Genomic DNA, 20,394 nt, shown 5'->3' with positions numbered 1-20,394 from the left:
TTTTTCCCAAATGAGAATTCAAATCCAATAATGGTAAACCATGTTGCTGAAAAAAACTTGACCCTACTGTGACCTTGGTAATAATATATGTAGGGCATGTTTAGTTATCCAAAATGGTGAATTGGAGCCAAGCCTAACTGTGGCAAATTTAGTGTTTTATCAACCTAACATGGATGTTTTTGGAATGTGTGAGGAAGCTGGGGTATACTCGCAAAAAAACAACAACACACACACAGGCTTGCAAATACCACACAAAATGGCCATGAGTCCATATTCGAACCCCCAATTAAATCAGATCTGCAAGGCCCTGCTAACCACTCATTCACTATGTCACTTTCGTAATGACTTAATGAGTATTTGGAAATTAAAATCCAAATTAAAACAGTACACAGTAGATTAAATTAAAATAGTTGAGGTCATGTGTTTTGGGAAAAAGTATTGGACATTTTCCTTAGATATTTTTAGGTTTAGTTTTTTCTTTTCTACACATAACAGCTTTGCTCTCAACCTACCCTGGAAGTCTTTTGACAGTCTCATCTATTGTTACCTCTTCGTGATGGCACCGCCCTCAATCCAGAACCAAACCAATCAAAAGGAGAAAATGGGTGGAGCCACATGAAATGTCAGCCAATTACGTCATCGATTCTCAGTGCGTGGCGGTACAGAGGCAAAAGGCACAAAATTGCCTACTCGCTTGGTGTCAAGTGGACCATTCCGTCTTTGGCGTTGAGCTCCAACCGTCAATTATTTTATTTTTTATTTTTAACGTTTTTTCTTTTAGATTTGAGAACCTTTCTGCCTGATTTCAAATCGTGAAATTATCGCTGTTAGGGGCGTTTGTATTTTATCTATGTCATCTGCACCACTAAAAACCGGAGCGAGCTTCAATTATATCAGCGAGTCTTGAATATACGTCTATTTTTTCAAACTATTTTAGTATTTTAAAATTTATTTTTTTTTTTAAGATATATGTTTGTGTATCTATAGTAGCGAGAAGGATGGGACTTTTGCTACGCTGCTTCCTGCTGCTTTCTCTCTTAACTCTGACAGCCGGAACGGATTTTCTCCTGGACCTTGACAAAGCGTCCGGGCAGACTCTTTTTCGAGATTCGAACCGAGCCAAGAGGTCCGCGGTGGCCTCTTTGCATCACAGCATGAAGAAGAGGAGCGCCCCGACGGACGCCTCCTGCGACGCTCCTAAAGGATATGAGGCCAAGTTGGGCAACAACACGCACAGTGTAAGTTACCAGCCGCGCTCCAGTTACACCTTGGACGGCCCAGGTAGGCAGGTAGACTAATTGACACTAAAATGGCGGCTATTGCAGGTGCGGAACTGAGTGATAAAATAAAAGCCTATATGATGAAATATTGATAACACGATATATCAGCACAGTGTGCAAATTATAGTTAGGTCCATCTACAGTACACTCATTTATTGGCTCCTACGACGGTGACTGGAATGCAGGTGCTGAACAGGAAGGGTTGACAAAATATTGGTTTTGAAACATACTGTGCAAATTGGAGGCTGACATCCACAGGTACACTAAAATGGGGGCTAGGATGCAGGTGCTGACCAGTTAAGGTTAAAAATTATGTATCAAAATGGCGACTGGAATGTAGCTGTACACGTGGGACAAATGATTGCCATACCATATTGGAAATAGCAGTTATGGTGCATGTACACTAATCGGCCTTAAAATGGCAGCTGGGTTGTAGGTGTTGAACACTATGGATTGGACTAGATATCTGTATCGCAAGACATCGTAACGTATCAATTAGGGATGTAACAATATCCAAATTTCACGATACAATATTATCTTAGTATGAACCTCACGATACAATAATTATCATGATATTGTGGTGTGTATATATATAACTGTGTCAAATAGCAGCTAAATTCCAGGTACACCAATTGGCTTTAAAACGATAGCTGGATTACAGGTTCAATCTGCATGGGTGGGACAAAATACATAGCGGTATTTCATTATAATGCACCGTATCAATTCGCCAATGTGTGAATTGGTGTACCTGGATCTCACCTACTAATTGATCCTAAAATGGTGGCTGGATTGCAGAAGCAACAAAATAAAGATATCACGGTAGTGAACACTCAGGGATTGGGACTCGGCGAAAAGTGAAAATCCCCGGGGGAATTAATTTATTGATGTCAAAAGATGGCGGCAAAGAACTTTTATTTGTGTTACAAATTAGACAAAGCTATGGCCTGACTAAATGAAGTTCCTTCCCCTCTTGTCATACAAGCTGTTGGAAACGCCCTCTTGTCTAGCTCATTCAGGCCGTGGTCTTTTGTAGTCATTTCTGGACATCTTCCATCTTTTTCTGTAAAACCTTTAGCTCAAAATCCCTACAACAATAATGTGGCAGTGATGTCATGGCGTGGCTATAAAGCACTTGCTTGTCATTTAATGCTACTTTTGTATTGTGGGCCTTATTTAAACTCTCCTATTTGTTTCTCTTGAACAGGAATAATGTTCTAAAGATTAATTATCCGAGGAGCACGCTGTTAGCGTGTAGCACGTATGCCTTCCGATTAATTTACCATATCGAGCATTTAATCTCAAGAGTTGTACCGTAAGTGTGCAATGTTGGGAAAGCGTAACTCGCTATACTTGCTGCACTGCTCTCAACCGGTTTGACCTCTTCAGTCTTCTTTTGGTTGTTTGTGTTTCAATGATCTGCATTGCATATTTTGCCTTAAACCAGGGGTCACCAACTTTTTTTTTTTTTTAAGATGAGAGTTACTTATTTGGGTACTGATTAATGCAACCAGTTAGATGCAGACTTCTGAAATAACAAATTTGTTCAAATTATCCTTAATTAATAATGTTCTTAGTATGTGTTTACAGTATTAATATTAATGGTATTTATTTATGTAAAGACACTGATCCTGTTAATTTTTCACAATAACATTTTATTTCTATAAATCTCTGCCAGTGTTTTCATTTTCAAATGATGACTTCTGACAGCCTGTCTAGTAAAGCACAATTTCTCCTCACTGACTAGTGCGCTATTTTTAGAACAGGCATTCGGGCTACTTACAATATGTGGTCATGGGCACCACGATGGTGAACTTTCCTCTAAACTAGTGGTAGGGAACCCTGCACTCTAAAAATAGTTGGGTCAAAAATAACCCAACTATGGGTAAAAAATGGACCGATCCTCTGCTTGGGTCAATTTGACCCCATTTGGAGTCAAGAAATGGGTCTTTTAGTGTAAAACAACTCATGAATATTGGTCAGATCCTTTACTTGGGTCAATAAATTGGGTAATTTTGTATAAAACAACCCAGAAAATTGGGTTAAATTGACTCATAAAGTGGATCGGTCCATTTTTGATCCATAATTGGGTTAGTTTTGACCCAATTATTTTTAGAGTGTGGTCCTTGAGTGCCGCCGTCTCGCCTCTTTTCCATGTCTCCCTCCTCCAACACAGCTGACTCATATTATCAGCTCATCAGCAAGCTATGTAGAAGCCTAATAACGATACTGTTGATCAAATCAGCTGTGTTGGTGGAGGGAGACATGGAAGGCAGGCAGGACAGTGGCTCTCGAGGACCAGGGTTCCTTACCCCTGCTCTAAACTATCTTCCTTGCCTTGTGACCGGCTGTGTGCTAGTTATTAGTTTTTTTCCCTCCTGTTTGAAATCATCCAAAAGTCATGCTTCACATTTAAACCTTTCGAAAGTACCGCTAGTCATTTTATCCACAAGTTGGAAACATTTGACCTGTGATAAGCACTTAGAAGCAAACAAGCTACAAAAATGTCCTCACCTGAGCAACTTTACATGAGAAAAAAAACATATCTCACATAGTTCTTTTTCTCTTGGAAAACTGACTTAGAGTGGCTATAAAAAAAAAAAAAGTCTATACACCCCTGTTCAAATGCCAGGTTTGAGTGGATAAGTAAAATTTAACAACTTACTGCGATAATATGGTGTGAAGACCATTTTCTAACTTGGAATGTTGCTGTGTTCAAACATTCCAATTCATGTTTAATGAGAGTCAACATTTAAATGGCTTCTGATTAACCTCAAATAAATTTAAGATGTTCCAGTAGGCTTTTCTTGGCATTTTCTTTTGTGCTAACACTGATCTTTCTTTTTAGCATATGTTCGCTGACTTGAGTGGACAAGTATCATTGGCCTGGGTTGGAGATGGCACAGGGGTAAGTGTCACGTCACCTAAACAAAATACTACTTTTTTATTGTGTGAAACTTTTACACTTACTTTATGATTTTTGCCATGACATTGCAAACATCCACTTTTAAAACAAAATTTCCTCATTTAAGGAACTTTTTAACATTATTAACTGTCATACATTCAGTCTAATATTAATATGATTTTATAGATTCATTTGTGTTAACGTCATAAAATTTAGTTTTAATCTATACAGTAATATTTCACCTTTGTAAAACAATGGCCTGAGTCATTCTTTTCCACTTTTTTACTGAAAACATGAAAAACCACAACCAAATCCTGATTATATTACTTTTATTAATTTTCATTTCAGGGTTAGAATTGGACGATCAGTATAGCTAAGGATTTAGTCGATTTTAGCAGAAGTGGCAAGCAACCCGAGGAGGTATTTGAGGCAGGGAAACGTTTTTTTTAGTTTTTTTGTTAAAACATGACTTAAGCCATTATTTTAAGAGGCTCATGATAGTTTTCTGTACCTTACATAGTAGTGCATTACTAGCATGAGCAACAGGCTGCTAACAGAGAGAAACTTGTTTATAAAAGGGCAGTCAGTGTTGACAATTAATAGAGACTTGTTTGTTTCTAGTTGAATTAAAGTAACTCATTGCTTTTTGTTTGGAAAAATAGTCACTCGACGAGTCAGAAGATTAGCTACCCTAAAAGATAAATAAGCGTCCGAACAAGTGAAGTCAAATTCATGGATAAAATGGATGAATTATGCAGCCCTAATCCACGCTATGTTTTTCTTTTTTGTGGCAGGTCATCCTCGCTTTGACCACATTTCAGGTTCCCTTCTTCTTAATCAAACTAGGACAGTCTAAACTCTATCGAAGGTATTTGTAGTGCCGTCCCTTCTGATGTTAGACACGGCGAGTTGCTCTTGGTTTTGACGGTGATTTGATTTCTTCCAGCGAGGACTACGGTAAAACCTTTGAGGATGTCACAAAGCTAATCAACAACACCTTCATCCGATCCGAGTTTGGCATTGGTACCGGTCCAGAAAATTCTGGCAAAGTGAGTGAAACGCACATGTGGTTCACCAATATATGAAATCAGTTTTTGTATTGATCAGTCTGGATTTTGTCCCGCACTGTGGTAGGTAATCTTGACCGGCGAGGCGTCGGGTAGTCTCCGGTTGTCATCTTGGATCTTTGTCTCAAGCGACTTTGGAAGGAGTTTCAACCACCTGCAGCTGCCCTTTAACCCGATCTCGGTCATCACGTACAATCCTGAGAATTCCGACGTGCTGCTGGGTCTTGGCAACAGAGTAAGCAGACAATGGTCGCCAAGTTTAATTGGTAAAATTGATACCTGAAAAAAATGCAGCATGTATGACACATGCAAGTGACTTAATGTGTGGTTAATTTGGGTCATCTGGCCTGCCCTCTTAGGTTTTTATTGCGACAGTAACACACCTGCTTGTAAATAATCAGTCTAGTGTTGACACAGTCTACATTTATTAACATAGTGCTAGCTTGTTCAGGTTCAGGAAACCGGCTTCATTGCTCAACTGTTCAGCTTGTTTTTGTCTTCAGAAAGAACTTTGGCTGACAGAGGATTTTGGCCGGAATTGGAAAAAGATCCACAACATGGTCTGTATGGTGAAATGGTGAGACACTGGCCTCTTGTTTACAAGCCTCAATTAGTGTTAAAGTGGATATGCAGTGAAGTGCTGCTATTCATGCGGGATAAGTCCTGGCGGGAATAGCCCCACCCCAAAAAAACTTAAAGTATTTGACCTCTCTAAAAGAGCATTGTAATTGTGTTTATACATAGATGCCACAAAATGGCGGCAAATCATTTAAAACTGAGAGGATGATTTAAAAATAAAGGGGGGGTGGGGTGCTATATGATGTCTCGAGGAGTTCAGCATGGCAAGGTGCAGAGTTACACACACTGGTATTCCGTTTTTATTTATTGACTGTGGTCACACACCACACAGACAAAAGAATAATCAGCAGAGCATCAACACCATACATAGAATGTACACAATCATCAACCTATGTTACATAAACACTTGCATTCAGTAATTCAATTATTCACCAACAAACCATCTTCACATGAGGTTCATCAATATTATTAGCTTGCACGCTAGGTGAAAAAGCATGTTTGCACAAACTGATGTGACATTACACATGGCAAACAAATATGCACATTTTATTGTAACCTTACTTTTTGGAATTTACCCACAATACTAACGTAAATGTTAAGGTCCCTAACAGCAAAGTAGACTACACTGCTACTGATGAGGAGGGAAGCAAAAACATACTTTCGATTCTAACTAAAATCTCTGAAGTCCCAGTCCACCTATTAAATGTATTGTTATCTAGCTGCCTGAGCTTTGCCGAATTGTTATACTCAATTCTGTGAATTTATATAATCATGCCCTAATGTAGAGTTTCTAGCTGGGCAAAGATCCGCCACAGACTAAATTGTCCGAAACACTGTCATGTCAAAAGGTAAGCAGGGCTACAGTGTTAGCACAGTTAAGCCAACAGTATTATCACACCAGTGTTAGCTTTTGATAAGTAGCAGCATATACTCAAATGTTCAGTGATGTCTCACCTGTTAGCTCTTAAATTGTGGAAAGTGGAAACTGCTCAGGATGTCTCTTTTTAAATCATTTTGAGCACAATTTACCGACAATAATTTAACCACTCTATCCTTTCCTTTAATCATTTCGATAGTATTTATGCACAAAGGAACGGTAGCTAACAAAAGATTGATTTGGTTGTTTAATTTCAATCTTGATTGGTGGGTGGGCACTCAAACTACTACATTCAAACGTCCTGCATCACTTTGATTTTCTGTTCATTTAGATGAGGCAGTAGTGAAAGTGCTATTCAATTGACTACGCTGCACACTCTTTCTTGATATATCAGATGTAGTTTATGCTCTTGTGAGCCCAACTTGATGACTCTCAATACTAGCGTGAGACAAACAAGTTCACATCAACTCTCCTGGGTCTTTTCCTTGTTGCTCCACCTTTGCAGTAAAAGCCGCTTGGCAAGCAGACTTTGCTTGTTGTTCCGTAGGCACTTCCTTGTATGGTCACCTGTTGCCTTAGTGACATTGACAGTTGAGTATCTTAGATTTCAAGCATGTATTTTAATGCTGTGAGTAGTAAACGTGTACACACAGTGCTCTTGTATGCCACACGAGTCATACCATCTTCTATTTTTCTAAATAAAACCTGAAACAATGTTCCTTCCTCGTGCTTAATTAAAAGACCGTTCTTGCTTTAATTCCAGGGGGACAAAGAATGCCATCTTTTTTTCAACCAATGACAATGGATCCTGTAGTAAGTGTTCCAAACGGTCAATGATTAAACACCCCATTAATGTTTCACTGCTGTTAGATGTTACTAGCGTGCAGCTTTCACCACTAATTTCCTTTCTTGTGTTTTTCAGGTGCCCGTGGAGAGCTGCAGATGCGGAGAACGACTGATTTTGGGAAAACAATCAAGACCATTGCTACCAAGCTCTACTCCTTCGGCCTCGGCGGTCGCTTCCTGTTTGCTTCTGTGATGACGGGCAAGGTGGGTTTGTGGCAAAACAGAAGAAACATGCTGTTATGTTATTAAAAAGCTCAGCAATTTCTGCAAGGATGAGTGAGGCAACATGACCTGGGCAATCATTGGATGCATCATTATGTCCCAGGATCATCCAATATAAAAATAATTCACGGGATTTTGCATCTACTTATTTGTGTTAAATTGAATGAACAAAATTTGCAAATGTGCGCCAAACACGTTAGATTGTGTAGGGTAATGGTTGCCATCTAAAAAATACTTTTCACTCCAGGTACCACCATCATGACCAACATAAACTTTAACAAACTTTAACTTTAAAACATAAACTCATTTGCTCCCAAAAACATATAAAAGCGTTCAATTTTAAATAATGCAATGGTCCCAAAAACTTATTTATGCATTTTTTTAAGGTATTTTTTTAAAATACTAGAGCATACAGCATACAGAAGGCTTTGATTTAGCCTCTGACCTGAAGAGGTGCCTTAAAGCATTGGTAGTTATTACAAAAAAAAGTCTAGCAGCCATGTTGCAAAAAAGCTCTTTTCCCTAGTGTTTTAAACAGATATGTGAATAATGATCAAACTTAGCTATATTCTAATGCTAATTGCCGCAAAACGAAAAAATATGCAAAAATACTTTTTTTCCTGATGAATGAAGAGACTCTAATCTTTCTTTTGGTAGGTGGCTATGTTTTTATAGCACTAGAACACAATTTTCCATGGGCAAAATCAGTCAAAATCCAGTAAAACAGCTGGGAGCGAAGGGGGTTGCTTCAGTGAAAATGGCTGGGAGTGAATGAGTTAAAATACAGTTGCATAGTGGGCCTTTGTAAAATTTAAACATTGAACTGTGAAAATGGATTGTACGTAAATTGTTAGTTCTTCATTAAATCAGATCAAAATAAGAGTGTGCAAGCATCTACTTTTACTTTGGAAAACAATGATCAACATTTTTCCATATTTTCTGACATGTTACGGATCAAACCAATAACTGAATCATAATCAATTCATGGGAAAAAAATAGTCCGTTTTATATTGCAAAAATCATAATTTGGAGCCATATGCAAACATGTAGCTGAACCTGAAGAAGCCTTAGAAGCGTATATCAAACTAGTAGCCCTTCAATAATAATAAAAATATAAAATAATCAGTACTCAAGATGTGGCTCTGTTTAAAAAGGATAAGTACAACATCATTACTCATTCATCATTTTGTCCAGACATGAAACGTCATCGCTGGTGGTATTTTTATTTTTTTTTACTATTCTCAACCCTTTCCTTTATATGGTGTTTCTTTGCAGGCCAATGAAAGGAAGATCCATGTGTCGGTGGACCAGGGTGACTCTTGGAACATGGCCCAGTTGCCAGCCATCGGTCCCCAGCAGTTCTACTCCATCTTGGGAGCGAGCAATGAAATGGTCTTCATACACGTCGACGAGCCAGAAGGTCGGTCCAGAAAACTGAAGCCTTGATCTTAAGAACATGTGATGCTATCTTCATATGTTTCCTCAGATAATGGCATAGGCACGATTTACGTGTCAGATGACCGAGGCACCGTCTTCTCCAAGTCACTGGAGCGCCACCTTTACACCACCACAGGAGGCGACACTGACTTCACCAATATTACCTCCCTGCGAGGAGTTTTTACTACCAGCGTCCTGGCAGATGGTAAAACTCTGCTCATGCGTCTTTGTGTAGTGCTTCGCAAACAAGAGTTTGTAAGCCATAGCTTGATGGGGTCCGCAAAATAATTATTAAAAATATAGAAATATTTATTTCCTCAAAATAAAAAAAGATATATTTATAGCTTTATTCTTGTGAGATTATTTTTTCTAAAAAATAAATTATGATTTTTGTTATTGTTACATTATGACTTTTTTTTTCCCTGAAAAAAAAATTATATGGCATTTTGAGGCGCTCGTGGCAGTTAAGTTTAATTGACTGAGATTATGAGGAGTTTGGAAAATTAAAAAACTGAATGAATTTACATGGCTGTTTTGACAAAAGGGATTTCCTCCCACCCAAAAATAAGCACTGTACTGCTTATACAGTATGCAAGTACAGTAAACAAAAAATATTTATTCCTATTATTTCTGTGGACGTTGATGCAAGTTAATGCTAGGGGCAAGCGGCAAATGTTTTCAAAGCTTGTTTGGTATCAGCATCACTAAAGTAAATCCCAAAAAGGGGAGGGAAAAACACTAAACTTAATTTGAATGTCATTGTCATTTGCTTTTTCTATAAGTGAACGGGAAAATATGTATTGCAATAGGATTTGGGGGGGGGGGGGGTATTTTTAGGCCGTAAGTAAGTAAAATAAATGCTTTTGTGTTGTTTCAGACATGTCTGTGAAGACTGTGGTGACCCGTAACATGGGAGGGGAGTGGACTCCCTTGCGGAAGCCTGCCGAGAACATGTGTCACTCAATAGACCAAGAAGAGGTGAGAAGAGAATTATAGCGAGTGACGATTAACGCAATGGCTTAAGTCTTTCACTCGTACCTTGAAGTTCAGACTCCATTTGAAGCTTGACTAATACTTTCATGAAAAATATAACATTGAGAGGACATTTAACATTAGATGATGGAGGTGGTTTAAAATCCTTAATCACAACTACAATAAGAACTGCTACACCGATGCATAGTAAGAAGAACATATTTGATATTCAAATTGACCCTTTTGTTTTTCTGCTACTGAAAAACTCAACTATTTGTGGGTTTTGTGCACTTTCTAAGATGCCACAAAGTGGCGACAAAGCCCTGTCCAATGGTAGGGTACTATATCTGTCAGGGAACTGTGTTGAAGTGATGCATCTCGACTGACAGACAAGGCTTTTTATGTTGGGGGAGTGAAGACTGGCTCAATGGATAAATCAAATGTTTTGCCAAATGTCAGTTATTTAAAAAAAAAAAGTTGTATATTCCTGAAAAAGGGACATATTTCTGTTTATTTCACAAAAAGTGTTTTATATCCAAGTTATTTTCAACAAAAGGATCATTTCCCCACCCAAAAATTATATAAATAAATAACTAAAATAAAATATTTAAAAAAACTAAAAGTTGTAGAATTTTGAGAAAAAGTATAGATTAAAAAAAAAACTTTTTGTAAAAAATATCTATTTCCACAGAAATCTTTCAGTAACATTATTTCTAGTCCCCAAAATAATATTAATTCTTTTACTGCCAAACGTTATCCAAAAAACAACCTCGACAGTGCCAGACGATTTTGAGCATTTTAACTTATCTTTCAAGGCAAACAAAATATTGTGTACTTTGACTAAATAAATCTTTCATTCTTTCATTAGAAAAAAGTATGTTTCTACTTTATTCCGTTCTTTAGTAATCACCATTCGAAAATAGCTATTTTGAGTGATATTGAGCGAAAATTGAAAAGATGAGAAAACAAGCTTTTTGTGAAAAGAAAAAAATTCTGCACAACAGTGAATTTGACACTAATATATTTTGTTTAGTGGCGCTCTGTGAATTAGATTTAATGTGACAAAGGCTTTGATCATTCACGTCATCCTTGAAAACGTTCAATTTCATCAGATTGGTCATGTTTCAGTGTAATTCCATACTAACGGAAGCCCATTGAAAATAGATACAATGCTGCCATCTGCTGGCCATAGTTAGTGGGTGTTTGTGATTTCACAAGTCCATTGAGTAGGCAGCGCTGCACAACAACTTCAAGTGCCCATTGAGGGGAAAAAAACGTACTAAACATCAATTAACGCTTTTGGCGGTATTCATTTGGATTTTAGTATACGTCATCAAGCGTTTTTGGCAGTAAAAGAGGCACCAGGTGCCTTTTTTGAGATGATAGTTTGTTATGTTCAATAGAAAATTTGGCTAGTTGGTGATTTTGCCAATATTGGTGGACGGTATTTACATGACATTAGCGTTTGATTTAATTTCAGCGGTTGCGCTTGACTTGGGAGGTGCCACTGCACATTTACTACTAACGCTACTAACGCTACTTTGTCTCTACTTGAACAGTGCACTCTCCACATCCATGCATCATACAGTACTGCTATGAAGCTCAACGTCCCCTTGCTGCCACTGAGCGAACCAAACGCTGTGGGCTTAATCTTAGCTCATGGTAATTACATTTTCAATTCTTTCATTCATTTTTAATTCCTGGAACCTGATGCTTAAATGGACATTTATTTGTTTATCTTTGCAGGGAGTGTCGGCAACGCCATCTCGGTGATGAACCCCGATGTGTTTGTGTCTGATGACGGAGGTTACACATGGATAAAGGCACTGGACGGCCCGCATCATTATGCCATTTTGGACTCGGGTGGGCTGCTTGTGGCTGTGGAGCACAGCCCTGATGAACCGGTCGACAAGATCAAGTAAGTGTTACTGTCTCATGCTGTTTACGTGCCACCTGGGGGCGGAGCTAAGGCGTTGCGACTAGGGGTGTGTCATGTTCTCAGACAGCTCAGACTTTGAGAAAAAAAAAACATGTAGACACCTCACCAAATCACATGATCAATGTTTCAGCAGGATTCTCCATTCAAATGCTCAATAAACATCGCAACACAAAAAATGGCACCTCTATACTGTTCATGTGTGAGGTGTTCCGTGTTGGCATTTCCCTTCATATTCGACGGGACCAACGCCTTGCACGAACTTGACACAGAGGCTGCAGTTACACTTTAGGCCAGAGGTGGCAGGCGCGCACAAAAAAATAAAAATGACAAGTTCCACAATGCATCCACTCAAAAGCTGCATTGATCTCAAATCCAAAGGACTGCAACATCGCCATCTACAGGGATCAGTTGGTCATTACATTTGTTTAAAAACTCTAATATTCACAGACAGGCTGCAGGAGACCCTCCTCGAGGCCTACCTATTGAAATTGATGGCAATACACGGTTAGATTCCAGTTGACGACTTTAGAAATCAATAGTTAAAAGTGGCAAATCTTAGCCCAGCCTAGCTGCTAAGTCATGGGAGGAAAAACTGAGTGGTGGGGCCATATTATGTAAATGAAACACTCTATGACTTTTTCTTTGGTCAAAATTGAGAAGGACTCCACTCAGACTCATTTTAGGAATTAGGTAGCTAACAACTTAAGTTTTCGTTTTATTTTTTTAAATTTTATTTTATTTTTAAGTTTGCCCTCTCTTATCTGGGGTGTCCTGACAGGTTCTCAACGGATGAAGGACAGTGCTGGCACACGTACACGTTCACAGATGAGCCCATCTTCTTCACGGGCCTGGCGTCGGAACCCGGCGCCCGCTCCATGAACGTCAGCATCTGGGGCTACCAAAACGGCATCATCAGCCAGCACTGGATTTCCACCACCATCGACTTCCGGGAACTTCTCGACAGAAACTGTGAGTGGGAACGATAGAGAGCGGAAACGTACGGGTCGCCTCCGTTCTCGAATGTGGCCCTACAGTACATTAACAACAGTCCTTTCATATTTGTTACATTCATTAACCATTTTTGTTCCTTCATAAAATATATTAATTTTCTATTTAGTTTTATTAATCGTTAATTGCAAATAATATAGTTTTTGCATAACCAGTGTGTTTACTTTTTAAATTAATTTATCTCAGTAAGTAAATAGGTTTGTTGTGAATAATTCTTAGTAAAATAAACCATTTACACATGTTTGACATTTTTTAAATTCTATCCATTTACCTCTTATTGGTTAATATGATTGGTTAGACTCATTTAATTATAAATACATTACAATAAATACTTTATTAGTAAGCATTTTATCATATTATGAACTGCATAATTAATTAAAAACGCATTTTCTTGCTCCCAACATTTACTCAGAAGTTTGAGAATTGAATTAGTTCTGTGATGTAACTTGGTCCACTCAATCTAAATCTAATGTGCTAAATCAGTTTTCCTCATGGAAATTAATTAAAATGACATGAATCCCTTCCAGTCATTGAGAAAACACTGCTTTTTTTTTATGTTTTAATTAAGAAAACTAGCATTGCATAGCTAAATATAAACATAAAAACTCACTAAAACATAATTAAAAAACATAAACCTATAAATTGATTGTATAAAGCATGATTGAGATGAATGTTACACATACACATTTTGGTACATGAGGATGCCTTTAAGGGGCGCGGCTTAGTGAATATCGTCAGGAAAAAGCGGAGGTGTTTTCATTTAGCAGTCGTGTGTTCGACTCGAAAGAGCATTTTTACACTTGGCAGGCAACAGGAGTGTTTTGGCGGCCACGAGTCACAATTTGTGTTGCACTAAGGCAAGTTGACTTTCTCTGTAGGTGTGGATTCCGATTACGTGCAGTGGTTGTCTCACTCAAATAACGTCAGCGACCCCAACAACGGCTGCATCCTGGGCTACAGGGAAACGTTCCGGCGTCTCCGCAAGGATTCCGTTTGCTATAACGGACGAGATTATTTGGTCAGCAAGCAGCCGACGCCATGCCCGTGCTCTTTGGACGACTTCCTCTGGTAAGACCATTAGTTACATTAGGAGCATTTTTTTTCCAATTCTCAAGCTTAGATTTACATTTGGTGGTGAAATATTAATAAATGTGTTATTGGTTACGGTTTGAAAAACACTTGCGGATTGCCTTAACTCGCATGTTGTCTTTTGTTTTTTTTACCAAAAAAAAGTGCGTGGGCCATTGTAACCCGCTCAGAAAGATTAGGGTTGTCTCACCTTAAAAAAAATCTAACAAAATTGTAAAAAATACTATATAAAGAAAAATATTCACACGCATACTAAAACATCAAGAATAGACTGCTGTTTTTGTTCTGTACAATACTATAGTGCTATTTCTCACGTTAGAAAAATGTGTTGATGTTTTTGGGGGTGCTGAAATGGATAAATAGCATTTCAGTTCGCTTCAATGCTGCAACTTGCAAGTGTAGTCATGCAACAACAAAAAGTCAAGGTAACAACTATTTACTGTACTGGACACCAGAAAGCCAAATTAGTCACTCAACAGATTATTCACCATTTCAAATCATTGTTATTGTTTTCGAGGCCTCTTTTGTGATGTCTTCTCCTTGTTGGCGCAGTGACTTTGGATATTACCGCAAAGAGAAAAGCTCCGAGTGCTTGGAGCAGCCGGACCTGATAGGAAAAGTTTTGGAGTACTGTCTGAACGGCCAAGAGGAACAACTGCGGACCCAAGGGTAAAAACCTTGCTAAACTTCATTTTAGTCAGAATCAAAGAAATAGGTCGGGGCTGGGTGTTTGAAGGGAAAATAACCATGGTTTGATATGTCCTCAAGTAACCTCTTATATAAGGATATGTTGTTGTCCTGAACTGTTGCACGAATCCAGGTGCCCAACAATTTGTAAATAAAGGGTGGAATCAGCCTGGGAACTCCGGTTTCAGTCGCTCACAACTTTTTGTTAACGAATAAAAGACGGGGCGGCACACGGTGTGGGTAGAGTCAGCTGTGGAATACGTACCATTGCCCAGCCGTTTTGCAGCTCGTTCTACCCGGACCGTCAGCTCTCCGGTCTAGTGTCAAGGTAAGCGCTGATGATGATCATATTATGCTGCTTAGCGTTGAAGTGTGTTGATTGCTGTTTGCGGGGAATAAAAGGCACAATTATTCTAGCACAGTACAGGTGTTGATTGCTGTTTGCGGGGAATAAAAGGCGCAATTATTCTAGCACAGTGCAGGTGTTGATTGCTGTTTGCGGGGAATAAAAGGCGCAATTATTCTCGCACAGTGCAGGTGTTGATTGCTGTTTGCGGGGAATAAAAGGCGCAATTATTCTAGCACAGTGCAGGTGTTGATTGCTGTTTGCGGGGAATAAAAGGCGCAATTATTCTAGCACAGTGCAGGTGTTGATTGCTGTTTGCGGGGAATAAAAGGCGCAATTATTCTAGCACAGTGCAGGTGTTGATTGCTGTTTGCGGGGAATAAAAGGCGCAATTATTCTCGCACAGTGCAGGTGTTGATTGCTGTTTGCGGGGAATAAAAGGCGCAATTATTCTCGCACAGTGCAGGTGTTGATTGCTGTTTGCGGGGAATAAAAGGCGCAATTATTCTAGCACAGTGCAGGTGTTGATTGCTGTTTGCGGGGAATAAAAGGCGCAATTATTCTAGCACAGTGCAGGTGTTGATTGCTGTTTGCGGGGAATAAAAGGCGCAATTATTCTAGCACAGTGCAGGTGTTGATTGCTGTTTGCGGGGAATAAAAGGCGCAATTATTCTAGCACAGTGCAGGTGTTGATTGCTGTTTGCGGGGAATAAAAGGCGCAATTATTCTAGCACAGTGCAGGTGTTGATTGCTGTTTGCGGGGAATAAAAGGCGCAATTATTCTAGCACAGTGCAGGTGTTGATTGCTGTTTGCGGGGAATAAAAGGCGCAATTATTCCAGCACAGTGCAGGTGTTGATTGCTGTTTGCGGGGAATAAAAGGCGCAATTATTCCAGCACAGTGCAGGTGTTGATTACTGTTTGCGGGGAATAAAAGGCACAATTATTCCAGCACAGTGCAGGTGTTGATTGCTTTTTGCGGGGAATAAAAGGCACAATTATTCCAGCACAGTACAGGTGTTGATTGCTGTTTGCGGGGAATAAAAGGTACAATTATTCTAGCACAGTAAAGCAGTCTCTGTGTATTCATTGTTACTGCTGATCACTCACGATCCCGCGTAAAAATATAAAGGTGAAGTAGTTTTTTCCACAAAACAGTGTTTAATATATTTGTTCCAGACTGTACAGTACATTTGAAATTCAGGTGATAATTCAGGATGACTCTAAAATGCGCTAAAACCTAACCTAACCTTAATTTGTCCTTCTGTATACTATTGAAACAAATACAACTACATTGGCTAATATTGTGTACAAATAGAGACGACGTGGAGACAGGCCAGTTGTACTGATTTGTGAAAAAAAATATGAAATTGACCTTGTGCTGTCAAATTGCAAGAGATTTAATCATTTTTTATTTTGTTGAACCTTGAAGCAGTGTGCCACACTTCAAGTTGTTAGTAAGTTATTACATACAATATTTTGAAATGATCAATGTTCTCTCCACAGCTATAGAAAAATCCCTGGTGATAAATGTGTGGGTGGTACGATCCCTGAACGCAAAGAGATTGACTTGAGTGAGAGGTGTGTGAGTGACCTGCTGGGCCCGAACATCCAGGTCAGCACACCTTCGAGATTGTTTTTTCTTTCTTTTTTCCCTCTTTTTTTCTTTGTTTTATTCTTCTTTCTCATTTAGTATTTTTCTTCTTTTTTCACCTTTCTTTTTAGCTATTTCTGCTTTCTTGAACCCCCGTTCCCTCCCCCACTCCCCAATTGTCATGTTGGACTAATAGACTCCTGTTTTGTTTTGTTTTACAGAAAGGAGGCCATGCCACTAAATCTGTAGCCATCGTGCTAACAATAATAATCATGCTACTGAGTGTCGGCGCTGGAGTCCTCTTCATCAAGAGATACATCTGCGGTGGCAGGTTCGAGTGACTTTTCCCCACCCAATTATGGAAATGGGATTTGTGTACTGTGTGTGTGTTCTTTTCTGCCACCTTTTTAGCCATGCATGTTGCTGCCAGGCCAATATACTTAATGTACACCTTAAAAACTGTTGAGTCAAAAATAACCCAATTATGGATCAAAATTGGACCGATCCACTTCATGGGTCAATTTGACCCAACTTTCGGAGTTATTTTATAGAAAACGACCCGATTTTTTGACCCAAGTAAAGGATCTGACCAGTGTTTATGAGTTGTTTGACGTTGAAAGACCTATTTCTTGACTCAGTTGGGTCAAATCGACCCAAGTAGAGGATCGGTCCATTTTTCACCCATAGTTGGGTTATTTCTGACCCAACTGTTTTAAGAGTGTAGCATGTATGGGGTGGTGTTCACAAATGATGCTGCCTGGCCACCAGTCCATTTTTTTTTGTATACAGTATGTGTTCTTCTGACATTGACTACCAACCAGCTCTTAGTAGGGCCCGGCCGATATTGATATTTTTTTTTTCTAGGCTGATGCCAATTTCATTTAATCTGCCGATTTAATTTAAAAAATACATAATGAATAAAATTACTTATTTTTTAGTCTATTAACACTTTAAACAATAAAAATACGAATTACATGCAGAACATGTAACTGTTTTACAATACTTTGTCCCTTAGTGTTTAACTTTACAACAGAGAACAGTTGGCAGAATTAAAAAAATAAATAAATATATATATTTTTTTAAAAAATCAGATTCTAAAAGATCTAATATTGGCCAACGATGATAGTCCTTTATAGTTTTTCGTTGCCTTGACATTGACTAGCAACCTGTTTGTTGTTGATATGTGACAGACTTGGCTTGTGTTCCTCGCAGGTTCTTGGTCCACAGATACTCCGTGCTGCAGCAACACGCCAACGAAAATGCGGCGGAGGGCATGGACGACCCGCTGGACGACCAGCTGGAAGGCAACCACAGCGCCAACGGAAAGATCGATTTTCACGATGACTCTGATGAGGTAGGTTGGCGTTTGCGCGGCGCAGATGGCAGCCAATTGCTTTGTGACGAATAAACGATTAAATAATTAATAGGATTCTATAAAAATGTAGCTTTTATTGGTCTTTCTGAACAAAAATTTGGGATGTTTTTTGTTTCCAATGTTTTCTTAGCATTTATCTGTGATTTTTGTTTACATTTATTTGAGTATTATGATTTTTTTCCTCCCCGATTTTGTGTTGCAGGACCTGTTGCAGTAGCAGCCGGAAGTCTGTCAATCATCTATTCCGAAGGGCTTTCCGGCCTCGTGCTCAGGTGACCGGACACTTCTTCCGTCACCCCGCTTCTTCCTTGGGCTTGAACTTTGATCTGGTGTCACTCGGCTGTCCACTTTCCAAGTCTAACGAATGTACACGCTCAGGAGTGAAGATAAATCAGTCTGGAAGGGAATGGATAAGAAGTTCCCCCTTGAAATAAGAAGCAGAACTCCAAGCTTCCATTTGATAGCAATAAAATGTACTTTCTTGGTTACATGCTTGTAAAAAGCTTCTATGATGTAATGACAGGTGCAAAGTTTTCAAGACCATATTTCATGTCAATTCAATGGTGTCTCCAAGTTGGACCACAAACACTCAAAATATTTGGAGTCCAAAAACATCCAGAAACTTTTGGAGCCCAGCTGGGAACCTTAGCTGTTAGTTGGAAATGATTTTACACCATTTTAGTTAACACATTTAACCAAATTCCTCTGACCATTGAGGACTTTCTTTTTCAAACATGAACTGTTTTAGTTTCAAAAAGACTGCAAACGATAATGACCATGAAACACTCCATGTTGTGATCGCAATTGGCAGCTCACCAGTCAGCGGCTAGCGCGGGAAGCTAACACAGCAGTCTTCGTCTCATGTCCTGCATCACAAACATACCAGGTGAGACGGAAGGTCCAAAACAAAGTTGATGCGGGCTGAGTCCTGTCAAATTGTCCATTTTTTTCTTTCTTTTTTTGGGGGGGAGGGGGGGTGCTTGGCTCCAACTTGAAGGCAGCACTGTACTTGAAGTTTGAACAGCAGTCCTAAGCACAAGCCTATTTGTAATGATTTCAAAAGTTTTGTACTAAAAAGTTGGAATGTCAAACTTTAATTTTGAGTAATTTAAAATGAGACACAACATGAGTAATTGATTGATAGACATTTTGTAAGACTGGTTGACAGACACGGATGTGTAAATAATGTTTGTTTTCCGTTTACCTTTGATGTACGTTTATACTGTAAATTCAAATCTTGGTACTACTGATACAATTGGCGTGACTGTGAAGTCTTGAAGCTTCGAGACTATGCACATTTTTCTCTCTCACATTTTTACAAAAGAAGTTTCCATGTGTTTCAGTAACATCTCTCTGATATATAAATTAAGTTTGCTGTGACATCACAGTGCAAATCATTTTCGAAGGGCTCATTTGGAAATAATCAACTCGCATAATAAAATAAAAAAAATCAACTTGTTTGACAGTTGATGGGTGGGCAGGCACTCCAGACACCCAATTATTTGTATACATGTTAAACTAGTCAATATTATGTAATATGTCCAGCAGTTTAAATGTTTTTTATTACCTCTCAAGATATTTGCACTTCTTTAATACCTTTTTTTCTATTTATTTGTTCTTAGCATGTTCAGAGTGCAGTAAACGTGGTGTGAATCTGAAAAATGGTTAGCCTAATAGCACAAGTGCCTATGTCATGTTTGAACATTTTCAAGAAAACAAAAACACCAATTCAGAGCCCATTTCCTTGATATTCAGCCTTTGTGGATACCATGATTTGGATAATCTAGAATCTACAGACTAACACACTTTTTAGCAGGCATATTAGTATTTTCAATATTGTGATGGCGAGTTAAAAATGACCGAGCCATTTATGCTATTAGGCCAACAAATAAAAGTGATGCGATCATACTTCTTCCATCCAAAAATATTATGTAGAATTTAATAAGGGTTAATTGTAAATATGCAATCTTTATATCTGCTGTTTGTATTTCAAGCAATTTTATCTTTGGGTTTGTCAATAAATTTCTATTGTTCCTCCTGTGACTTCTGGTTGACTTTTTTAAGTTAATTTTTTTCAAAGTAAAAAAAAAAAAAAAAGTATGGTGACACTGGTCTCCTGACTTGTAATTCAAAAAAAAAAATTAAGCTCAGAATTTGAGGCACTTATTAATCAAG

The 20,394-nt window shown here is 38.7% G+C and overlaps 1 protein-coding gene across 2 annotated transcripts; it reads left to right on the top strand.

Moving 5' to 3' along the window:
* The first annotated feature begins 670 nt into the window (after positions 1-670).
* Positions 671-20,262, top strand: LOC144061738 (sortilin-like). 2 transcript variants are annotated; one of them, XM_077582472.1, is made up of 20 exons: positions 671-1,238; positions 4,126-4,185; positions 4,977-5,050; positions 5,129-5,231; positions 5,317-5,484; positions 5,753-5,826; positions 7,469-7,518; positions 7,628-7,755; positions 9,049-9,193; positions 9,260-9,415; positions 10,088-10,188; positions 11,742-11,844; positions 11,929-12,100; positions 12,900-13,090; positions 14,008-14,197; positions 14,771-14,887; positions 16,757-16,865; positions 17,066-17,175; positions 18,057-18,198; positions 18,422-20,262. In XM_077582472.1, the coding sequence occupies exons 1-20, from the start codon at positions 999-1,001 to the stop codon at positions 18,434-18,436; spliced, it is 2,448 nt and encodes an 815-aa protein (XP_077438598.1). In that variant the 5' UTR covers positions 671-998; the 3' UTR covers positions 18,437-20,262. The 2 variants fall into 2 exon arrangements, with proteins under 2 accessions (XP_077438598.1, XP_077438606.1); XM_077582480.1 differs by lacking the exon at positions 671-1,238 and adding an exon at positions 1,255-1,281.
* The last annotated feature ends 132 nt before the right edge of the window (positions 20,263-20,394 follow it).

Source organism: Vanacampus margaritifer, chromosome 1 (genome assembly GCF_051991255.1).
Source record: "Vanacampus margaritifer isolate UIUO_Vmar chromosome 1, RoL_Vmar_1.0, whole genome shotgun sequence".
Lineage (NCBI taxonomy): Eukaryota > Metazoa > Chordata > Actinopteri > Syngnathiformes > Syngnathidae > Vanacampus > Vanacampus margaritifer.
This window is presented reverse-complemented; position numbering and strand designations above follow the sequence as displayed.